Source organism: Mercenaria mercenaria, chromosome 9 (assembly GCF_021730395.1).
Source record: "Mercenaria mercenaria strain notata chromosome 9, MADL_Memer_1, whole genome shotgun sequence".
In the NCBI taxonomy this organism is placed as follows: domain Eukaryota; kingdom Metazoa; phylum Mollusca; class Bivalvia; order Venerida; family Veneridae; genus Mercenaria; species Mercenaria mercenaria.
The window spans coordinates 7161016-7173089 of record NC_069369.1 but is presented as its reverse complement, the minus strand read 5'-3'; the positions used below and the strand labels follow the sequence as shown (position 1 = coordinate 7173089).

Below are 12074 nucleotides of genomic sequence, written 5' to 3'. Positions count from 1 at the left end.
TTCCGGTAAGTTTACACAGGCCGGCAAAATAGATCTGACACCATCCATGCCAGTTGCCTCTCTTGCTCTTGTTAACGACTAATATTCGTGCAATGATCATGCATTTCTATGTTAAATTCAATATAAAAATATTTGGCTGGATAGTTGCTCTTTGTTCTTCTTAAAATACTATTATTTCTCGAGTCATAAAGAAAACAACATAACGTTACGTTACAAATGATGAAATTAAACAGAAATTTTGTTGTTGAGCGTCTTTGGAATGTCATGACATTAATTTCTTGTGCTTCTTTTAAATACGCTTCTATGATAAAGTATGTGTGTGCGTGTGTGTGTGTGTTTATCTCGCGCGTCTTCTAAATTTTTTCCAGTACAGTTTCTTTTTTGCGAGCATACTTTTCGATGCATGACTCTCTGTCTGTGTTTAGTGTGTTCCAAGTTTCCAGGAGATCTACCCTTATCTTTTTTTACGGAATCGCTCAACTGAGTCACATTATCAAATAAAATCCAAAAAAATGCTTTTTAAAATACATTGATTTACTAATTATTATGAAAACGTAAAAATTTGCTTTTAAACCTCAAGTTTCTTTCTTAGTTCCGCAACATATAATACACGAAAGTTGACGCGCCCTGAGCAGCCAAGACTTGCCATATTTCTGAAAATTTTCGAATAACCGAAAAAGGAACGTTCTTCATCTTATCGACAATAGACATCGTATCATATCATTACGAGTACATTAAAATGCCCTGTCGTTTTTGTTTCAGCTTTGGGTATAAAATACATTGTTCTATTTAAAAAAAAGGTTACGCTTTGATGCTTTGATGACTTAAACTGAAGCACAATTAAACATACTTATGTAGATCTATATCATACCCAAATAAAAAGCAACGAACCGCATTTATTTCTAAACTGTAAGCTTAGGCTAAATAGATAAAATAGAAATACTGCTTTTCATAACCATGTATATATTGCATGTAAGATATACCAAATTAGCGTCAAGGTTTGTGCACTTTGCATGTTCGTATTTATGTAATCGGTATTTACATTAAATCAATTAATTAATAAAATATATATATATATAAACATGAATACTTAATTAATTCAACTGTAGAAATGAGGGAGAGGGTCAGAGGAATATTACACCAGCCCGACGAAATGCTACCAGCCAAAAAACAAATAACTGTCACCGATACATCATATGAAAATATATTGAAATATTCGTCTGAAGACACTGAAGTCGAAACAGAAGACGACCCCAGCCAGGACTCTGATACTCTGCTGAAAGATGAACGACGGAGAGTTCCAGTTTTAGAACATGGTAATTTTATATCAGAATGACTTATCAATGCAAAGTTTTGTAAACATTTAAGAGGCAATGAGAAACATACAATTACAATATTTAATAAGCTTTTAGATTTCTTCAGTTTGATAAATATATAGCAAGTGAATGCTTGCACATTGTGGGACAGGAATAATGATGTATAATTGTGTCTTGAGCATAGGATTTCTTATTAATGCAAGTTTTAAATCGTTTTATAAGCAAAAACACGATAAACAAATATGAATGATTTTTGTATCTGTACCTTTACAGAAGACAGATACAGGTATGAATGCAATGTTATAATACATGTAAGTTATAATGAATAAAACAATATGTTTGTAATCATATGTCTTGCATATGAAGGGGATAGTGGAAATAACACAACAACGATGACATCTGCTGAGTGTGAACTTGATACTATAGAAGACAGCTTGCAGGAAGAGTTTGAATTTAAAATATCTACAGGTGTGTACTTGATTAGCTATTCACTATCTATCACTACCTAATGTTCTCCAGTATAATTTAATTTAACAGTAGTACTGGCTAGCGACCACCAAATCCGGACGACCACCAAACCGGACAGACCCGTAAATGCTTTATTTCGGTCTTTAAACTTGCTCATCTGTTCTTGATCAAATGGACGCTTGATTTTCAACAATACAGCGAAGTTACAACAGTTAAATTTAAGTATTTTACAATAAATGCTACATTTCATTCTGTCTGCACTCACGAAGCATGTTTACATGTCGGGGCAAGTCGGAAGTGGCGTGATGCGCATGCGCAGTATTTCCGTGAGGTCCCGCCATAAATCTAAAGACCCATGCAAATTTGAAGTAAGCAGACGAGACGTTTAGTTAACTCTTAAACCGGGAAAATACAGCTTTGATAATTCGGTGCATGATTTTAAAGGAGTTCATCACAATATTTTGTGCGCAGCTCAATCGCGCAGCAAGCGATATCCACTGTAAAGTTCAGAATTCGCCGCCGAAAGTGCATAATTGTCAGATATGAGGGCACTCGCGCAAAATATATCGTATGTACTGACAATATAGGTCGTGCATCCATATTTTACCTTTAAAAGTGATGGTGTTTTATTGGAGGAGTAGTTGTAGGAAGTGCTCGAATCGAATACATTGTGGACAGCCAATTTGAAAGTAAACTATTTCGTCCAGTAATGATGCAGCCGACCCCAAGTCAAATAAAATCCCAGAAAATCTTAACGTAGATATATCTCCTTCAAGTTCAAATGTGACTTCCTAAAAATGTTGTTATACTTTTTGTGCCCTATCCCGAATTTCACGTAGTAAGACCAGAGTTATGGCCCCTGATAGTCAAATTGTATATAAAGGGTCTAAACATTTGTGTCGCATGTACCTCAAAATTATATGCGCCAAGAGTCACGAAACCACACAAGAATTAAATTCAGAATGCGAAGTTGTGCACCAGTGCTTTTATTTGAGGTTTCACTCGATAAAAACAGATTTATGTCCCTTGACGTGGTCAAATATATACGTAAATGGGATGTGAAAGCTTGTGTAGCACGTATCTCAAAAAGTATTTGATCTAGAGGCTTGCAACCTTAAAGGAGCATTATTCCGCATGTGAGTAAGAATATTAGTTAAGGAACTGATAATAACATTGTGTAATTTGTTTTGTAAGAAAAAAAATGTTCATAATTTTTAGGTGGGTGGGGAAATGAAAAAATACTTTTGTGGGTGGAGTGAATATTTTTTAATTTTTCTTGAAAACAAGCACGGGTTGATATTATTTTTTTGTTTTAGATTTTTTTGTCTTAGTTCAAGCTTACATAATATAAAATTTGGAAAAAATCTGTCCGCTAGATTTTTCATATCATTAAGAAATACTTCGTGTTTTTCTCAGTTTCAGATACTTTCGACATCTGTCAAGAGTAATTTTTCTGAGTTAATATATCTATATGTCGACATTTTATGCATAGTTATAGTGGTGTTATTAATTCGGATGCATAAAAAGTAACATCAGAGTGAAACTTCGAATAAATAATTGTTTGCAGTAGTTTTATTATAACATGTATGTACTGTTTCTTCAGACAAAAATACCGATTTGGTGTTCTTAATAAACTTTGAATATTGAAAAAAGAAGCACGGGTACCTATTACTTTTATTTTTTATTTTAACTTGTCATACATCAATCTATAAATATGCAAAGTTACAAAAAATTCTGTCCGCTAGAAATAATTGTGAAAAACATCTTTAATACACCCTAAAACACATTTTCATATCAAAATATTTACTTCGAAAAGTGGAATTTTAAAAGATTCAGTCGGGAGAGATAGATCAAATCGTCAATTCAATAGAGGTAATTCTAATAATTCTGACTGTACGACTAATTTCCATAAAGTTGAATTCAATACTGAACGTAAATTGAAAATCAATAAAGTGACAACCCGCTGTCCATATATGGTCCGGAAACATGGTACTACATGTTAGACCTTAAAACAACGTGATTTGGTGGCCCTTCGTTCGGGCCTCGAAAAAGTACTTGACCTGATTTAAGAAGTAAACAAAATAGCTCTTCAGCTTTGAGGAGAACCTAGCTTTGTTCACATGAAATTTCAACCATTGGAATTATCGTGAAAAATATTACAAAAGTGTTCGGTTGTAGGACGCTAGCCAGTAATTCTGCGTTGAATGAACCGTTTCAACGGGTGTGCTCTACTATATACTGCTTTGTGCGCAGTAAAATGAGAATAGTAAAAATCGAAGTTAGGTTCCTGATTTGTGTTTTTAAGCAGGTATCTTAGTAACCAATAGTGGGAATAGACTGAATCGTCACAATGATAATAACAATGAGCTGCATATCTATAGGTTTTTAGATTTGTATCGAGAAATATGCACGTGTTCTAAGGCGGAAATAATGAGCGGATTTAGGAATGCAATATAATTCCACTAAAGAACGAGTGCTTATTTCTCGGTGCAAAGCTAATAATCTTTTTATATTTTATTACATGCGTATCTACACATATAAATATTTATCACATACCTGTAATGTCAATAGTTTTTCGTACTGAAGTCTGAATTTCATATCCCGTGCGTAACGTCATTTTTATGTGTGACGTTGCATTATTTTTTTTTCATTTACGCCAGTATTGTCAGTTTTATTAAGGCTATTTAACAAATTCATAATATTTATAAAATATTAAAACATGTAGAGCATTAAAGGCCTGCTGGTTTAAAAAGTTATTGGATGATAATAACAAATCAATTATAAAAGCTATCTATATAGCTAAACTAGAAAACAATAGGAGCAAACTTGATATTTGAATGTAATTTAAATGAAAGAGAAATATTTAATCATTTTAAGACAAATCCCTTTTTAAGAGATATCATTATAGCGTGGAATGAAATAGGTATTCTATCCGAAAGCACAAATGGAAATAAAGAGATAATATGGAACAACAAGAAAATACAAGTAAACAACAAAACATTTTCTGCAGAACATGGTTTGATAAAAGTGTGTTATATCTCGAACACATACATGATTTCCGAAAAAAAAATCAATTCTATATTCGTATATGAAGACGTTAAAAATTTGTATAGCCTTCCTGAACATGACTATCTCAAATACGTGTCTTTAATAAAAAGTATACCTGCGGAACTAAAACAAAAAAAAAAACATGATAGAAAATGTACCTTTAACTTCAGAAATCAAAGCTATTTTGAAAACGTTAACGGACACAAAAAAAAAGGCAATTAAATTCCTATATGAACATCAGATAAAAAAAAAGAAACACTCACAAATAAAGCCGAAGCGAAATGGGAGAATATTACTTCAAAAACAAATTTAGTATGGAAATCAATATATAGGAATATCTTTAGAGCAACGATAGATGGTACATTTAGAAACGTCCAGTACAAATTTATACACAGAATAATAGCGACAAATAAACTTCTACTAAAACAAGGCCTTATCGAATCGAACCTTCGTGATTTCTGTCAGATGCATGTTGAATCCATTGAACATCTTTTTTGGGAATGTCCACATAAACAAACATTTTGGAGATATTTGAGAAAATTTCTTCAACAAAATAATTTATTACGTAAATAAACTTACCTGTTATTACAGTCTGGATTTTCTTGACTCCAAAGCAGTACCCCTAGAAATCTGTTTTCTTCTCCCAAGGATATTTCTTAACTTTTTTTCTCTTGAATAAAAACCAGTTTCCAACTAGTCCGGTATCCCTCCTTTATACAGATATCTTAAAAGTCTTAATTTATAATTGTACATTCTTGTACTTTCAAGACCAAACTGTACATATAGCATAATATGAAATTAGGCGCTGCCTATCTGCCGGGAAAACCCAGTCATACAGAATCTTATTTCTGCATTCATTTTTCTTTATGATATTTTCAGTTTTGACAGTAAGCTTGACGGTTTTGCTCTTCAGCCTTTTGTTATGTAAAATACGAACAAAGGCAAATGTTTTTAAATGTTTGGAATAAATGAACAAGATCAAATCATTTCTTCAAATGTGTCAAGCGTGTCAAGACTAGACTGACGACGGAAAAATCGTTGGGTGCACAGAATCTAGTCCCAAAATGCATCAGAGGCCACTAGTCCAGTAGATCTATATACAGACGGCGCTATGGGCCCCAAGGATCATGCCTTTGCTGTCAGTTCGTTTCTGTAATACAATTGTCTGAATCCGGGAATGCAAAGTTTCTTTTCAGTTCATGTACACGTAACAAATAGTTTTAAAAATACATATTAATCCTGTGTAACGTCACATTCATATGGTATCAGCGCATTTAGATTATGTGGGTGCAACATCAAGTCAGACGTGACAATATTTATACTTAATTAGCAAACTTAGAAAAATTCTTTTAAAACTTATCTTTGTAAAGAGAAAATGGACATCACAATTAATAAAAAAAGAAACAGTGTGAATTTAGTTGCTATCTGAAAGGCAGAGTTCTCTTGATAAACCAACAGTGCCCCATAAAAATAAAAGAAGTTGTGTTAACATTAATGGCAATACCTGGTATTACAGATTCTTTGTATGAAGTTTGATGTTCTATTAAGCTATTAATACAATGTCAATTGTTTGCATTAATGATAATCCATAATTCCTGAATGTAATATCAGTTTGTTATGATTCTTAGACTACAATAAAATTAAAGCTCAATTTGGCATTTTTTTTATTCTATTAAAGAATATAAGATTCTTTTTCATGGTTGTAGTGCAGATGGGAATATCTGGCCTCAAGGGAAACTGTCTAGTTCCAGTTTTGTTTTATCAATTGCAGCGTAATGTTACGGTTTTTCGATAAAATAACGTTTTTTGAATCAAGAAATACACTATCAGGAACAAAGAGGAACTGTTTTTCGGTATTGGATTTTTATTCCGTATTATGAAATAAAATATAAATTATTACATAAATCTTTTACAAAAATGTAGTTCGTTTTACGTCATTTACAGCACGAGAGCCATTTTACACCCCGGTGTAAGGTGGAATTTTCCAGCACTGGTAAAAATACCGGAAATCGCCATCAAAGAAACCAGATATTAAATAGAAATTTGTCTCATTTCGGCTGGATATTAGAAAATAGTGATATAAATTTTTAATGTAGATATCTAATGTTCTTCCAACAAATAAACTTTTGAACTGATATAAACCTGTTATCCTAACCACAGACTATTGCGATTCTTTTAAATGCCATTTATATTGTCAAATGACATCTTTTAGGACAAATTTTGTCCCACTAATTAGCTATGGTAAATCTCTTGTGTGGGAGAATGACAAACAACCACTGACATGATAAATTCTTATTTCAAGTTCATTCTAAGAAGTTCTTGACCAGAATTTTATCAAGAACACAAACTCTGTTGGTCAAAACCCAATTTAGTTTACCAAATTCATAAAGGTCTAGGGCTTTTAAAGAGAGATATAAGCAACACATGCTCTTCCCTGCCTTTGAATTTGAATCTCAAGTTTTGTTCAAAATTTACATTGGTAAACAATACACATTAATGATTTCTGCTCCAAAATTTGTGACAAATATACTGGGCTTATAGCAAAAAAAAGGCATATGTGGGGATTCGAACTCCGGACCTCGAGCCTGCAGAGCAAGCATGCTAAGCACTGGACCACAGAGGTCTATGACATCTAGCGTCATAAAATTATTTATATAAATAAATTTTGTTACGCCAGTGTCTGGATTTGTTTTACATTGGCATTTTTTTGTAATCACTTGCTTTTCTACATTAAAAATTAAACTGGCGATGATTTTGTTCTTCAAACACTACTATAATGCACATTTTATTCAATATTGGAAACTATTTTAAGCGGGACGCTTGAATCATAAAAAAAAAGAACGTCATACAAAGAGACCCGAATAAGACCGATTTCATCTAATACCGCGAATTTTCAACTCGTTAAAATACGACAGAATAAGAATAATTTGTCTGCTGATGATTGTTCGGAAGAAACTTTATTTTGTCGAATGTCGTCAGCAGTTCCGGGAATTATGGGATAGACAGGACAATCGGTGAAGGTATAGAACATATTCACAAGTTGAACGGTGTATAGCTTTACTTTGACATATATACACGTACACATTATCTATAGACGGAAAAACCAAAATCGAAACCTTCACAGTACATATAAAATTTCACTGAAAGGGATCCGCAAGATAGAGATTATTATTATTTTATCATGACTTCATTTACACATTGAATTTCATAAAGTCAGTATTTACTGATTTCATATATATCTTATAAAAGTGGTCTCCCTTGAGCAGTCTTCAGATTCCATTGTTTGTTGCAGTGAGGCTCCTTTGAAAAGTGCCCACGAGGGACCAACACTTCTAGTAGAATGTCCTCTGACTGTACCTGATGTTTTTAGCTAATTTATAACAGTGCTTAACACAACCTACTATCCACCTGGAAATAGTATGTGAAGAGACCGGTTGGTGTAGCTTTTTGTGTGCCAAAAACAGTTTAACAACCTCTTTCCCAGAGTTAGTCTTTCTGAAACACTCTCACTGTCCTTTAAGGTAATGGTATAATGTACGTTTTAGATCCAAACACTTATTTTCATTTAAAGCAGGAACAAAAATGTTTTTTAGAATGTGATTTGGTCGATTTTGCTTAGATAAGCCTGCTCTAACAAAAGTCAAACCTTGTCGCTGAACATTTACAGAGTTTTCGCTAAGTTGTAACGACTGAAGATCGCTGCATCTACGGAAAGTTGTTATTGCCACCAACAAGCAGGTTTTCCATGTCAGCAGTTTCAAAGGAGCGGCATGCGATGGCTCAAAAGGTGTTTTCTTCAAATATCCTAAAACAAGTTCCAACATTCCATTCAGGTACTAAACGTGTCTTTGGTGGACGTTCGTTGAAAACAGCTCTTAACAAACGAATAATTAAAAGGTGTTGTCCAACTAACTTATTATCTACTGGCTGTAACACTGCTGATAGCATTGATCTATAACCACTTACTGTTTTGTATTGTACCCCTTCATGAAACAGATCCGTCAAAAAATCTGCATAATTGGCTAAAGTGGCAAAATAGAGCTCAGTTTCCTGTGTATCACACCAGCGAACGAATCTTCTAAATCTTGAATTGTAATCTTTTTGAGGGCCACTTTGCCACGACTTTGACAATAATTTTCTTGTCTTTTCAGAAAAGCCTTTTTAAGAGAAATGTCTATCGATAGCAACCACGCATAAACAAACACAAACATCTTGTCCCATTTTATTGTCAAAGGATCCATTGCAAAGTCTTGTGGGTCTGGTATCCAGGAACAGAACAGTGGTGCTTTCTTGTTCTGTGCCGTGGCAAGCAGATCCATATTCGGTTGACCCCAAATATTGAATATTTTCCAAGTCACTGTACTGTTCAGGGACCATTCTGTCGATCGGACGTTCTCGCGACTCAAGGTGTCCACTAAAACTTTCCTGACTCCTTTTATGTGTATTGCGTTCAACTTGATATTGTTTTTGAGAGCTAACTGTCAGAGATTCAGAGTCATGTTGCATAATTGTACTGACCGAGTTCCCCCTTGATGGTTTATATATTTACATACAGTGGTGTTGTCCGACTTTATCAAGACATTCTGGCCCTTTAAAATTGTAAGGAACTGCTGTGTACAATTCATCACAGCCATCATCCATCTCTAAGCAGTTGATGTGCATTAATTTCTGAATCTTGCTCCACTGACCTTGACAAGTCAGAGTGTCCATGGCCCCAGCCCCAACTGCTGCAGGCATCGGTTGTTACTGTTATTGGAAATAGATCTTTCTGTAATGATCTACCCTTGGCAATGTTTTGATCCAGTAACTACCAATTCAGACTTGATGTCAGCATTTGAGTAACTGGAATGTTGACAGATAATTTCATTTTGGACGGACTCCAATTTTGAAGCAGGTGAATCTGGGTAGGTCGCATGAACAATCTTACATTTGGTATCATTTTGAGACATAAGGCAATCATTCCAAGCACAATAAAGAACTGTCTGGCTGATGTTTGACCCCTGAGAATGTTCAGTATTGCTAATTTCAGGTTCTTTTGTTGGGTAAACAAAGCCATTTTCCAGATTGAACCTGCTTCCTATGTAAGTCAGTGACTATGTTGGCACCAACTGATACTTTGACTTGTTTATGATAAAACCTAGGGGATAAAGGAGATTGAGGATCGTGTTTCTGTTTTCTAAAATCCGTTGTCTCGAGTTGTTGGCTGATAACCAATCGTCTACATAGCTTGCTAGACGAATGTTTTGCTTCCTCAGGTAAGCTAGGTAAGCTACAACTACTGAAATTATTTTCAGAAAAACTCTTGGGGCACTTGTCGGCCCGAAGCAGACATGCGAAACATGAACCTTAGATATTTCCGATGACCTTTGTATAGCGGGATATGGAAATATGCACCTTTGAGATCGATAGTAATCGCCCAATCTCTTTTTTTTACTAGATTTTAAATTAGAACTTTTGCTAAAGTATCCATTTTGAACTTTTTCTTGTAGAGATACTTGTTGGGGGGTTTCAGATTTATTACAGGGCGCATTTCTTCCGTATGTTTTTTGGAACTAAGAAAATTGTGCTGTACAAACTAGAATAAATGTCTCTGGGATTTACTACTTCTATAGCATTTTTGTCTAAGAGATTCTGAATTTCTTTGAGGACTAATTCTTGATTCTTTCAAGGAACACTTGTTGCTTTTAAACCCCGAAACGGAGACATTTCTATAAATTCTAGTTTGTAGCCATGTTCTGTAAGTTCTATCACGTATTTGTCGGATGTGTGGAAGGAAGTGGGAAAGGCGCCCGTCAACAGGTATCTCTGCATTTTATGCTGTGATACTTACAGAGCCACTTTTTATCTGCCCTATCAGATTTGGGTCCAGACTTGGTTTGTCTGCTGCCTGCACTAGAGCGTTTTGGGTAGCTGTTGGTGAAAGTAGCTGTTTTTTATGCACTGAATCCGTTTGACTTGTGCTCGGATCTTAGTACATGTGGGATACGAAAATTATTCCAATTGACACTTCTAGATCCCTGACCTGGTTAAGGATCATAAGTACGTCGTTTGTTAGTATTAAACTCATTTTCCCTTTGGAGCTTTCTGCTTCGGAAGCAGGTCCTCTAATTGCTTCTTTCTTTCTTTTCTAGACTTGAGAAGATCTTTAAGACCGGAGCCAAACATTCCGTCAGTAGTTAACGGTAGATTTAAAAATTTTCTACTGCCTGGTTGTTCATACTTCTAGTGTCTGTCATTGCTGCTGTCATTTTCACAATGTGATGGAAAGCTCCTGTCCTAATTTGATCTAGACATTTCGTGGAAACTGAAAAAATGTCTCTTATCATAGAAGTAGTCTTATCTTTATCAACATCAGCACTAGTTACTAGTACATAGGACAGCAAGTTGTAAATACAGCTGCATCCAAACGAGCTGCATGTTGCCCTTGATAGGCTATCTTCTCAATCATTTTAGATGGCTGAGTAAATAAGGAAATACTGTCCTTGGCAAAAGAAGCTCTATTTTCAAACTTTTCATTTAAACACGTTTCCACTAGTTCATCCAAAGAAGGAACTTCCAGATATTTTTCATAGTTTGAGTCAACTGGAAAAAGATCGTCATTTTCTTTGGAGAAAGAAGTAAGGTCATTTGGGGTTTTACACCTTTACAACTTTCTTCAAGCACTTCAACGTGAGACTTGTCTATGGCGATTCCCTGTTTTGATGTTTTTTTCTTAGTGATTGCATCGTCTCCAAAAAGCCCATATAGGCAACGTTTTTCATGATTTTTCACATTATGATCACGAGACGAATCATCAGAGTCAAACTTTGTGTCACTGTGTTTTGGCTCCGCATCTTTGTGACGGGTGTGTCGAGGCCTCAAATCATCGTCATAATCAGACTCTTTTTGTCTCAGCTCCGCGTCTTTGTGACGGGGACGAGTTGGAGGCACATTCTCGTCAGAGCTAAAGGCACCTGTATCTGCATACAAAGAAACTTGATCTGTCTTGCTCAAAACGGAATTACTATCACTGTCCTGGGAAGAATCATCAGAAACAAACTCTGAGTCTTTGTGACTTGGCTATGTTCTGTTTTTCACTGTTCTGTTCTGGAGTTTGTCGCTGAACATTTTTCTGGCCAAGCACATTTTGTAACATCGACTCGAGAGCAGTGAAACGTCTATCTAAATATTTGTATCTGCTAGATTTTTTCTTTTTCTTCGACATTTTTGACGAAGTTTTTGTGTCCTTGTGTCATAATTCTC

At 34.9% G+C, this 12074-nt stretch overlaps 1 protein-coding gene across 2 annotated transcripts in view; it reads left to right on the top strand.

The window, feature by feature from the left end:
* LOC128559392 (antiviral innate immune response receptor RIG-I-like) overlaps positions 1–12074 on the top strand; it is a 36601-nt gene that overhangs the window by 12703 nt on the left and 11824 nt on the right. For both annotated transcript variants that reach the window (XM_053550775.1, XM_053550774.1), the window contains exons 5-6: positions 1110–1316; positions 1683–1784. In XM_053550775.1, coding sequence (XP_053406750.1) covers positions 1110–1316; positions 1683–1784 — 309 coding nt within the window. The remainder of the gene's footprint in view (positions 1–1109; positions 1317–1682; positions 1785–12074) is intronic.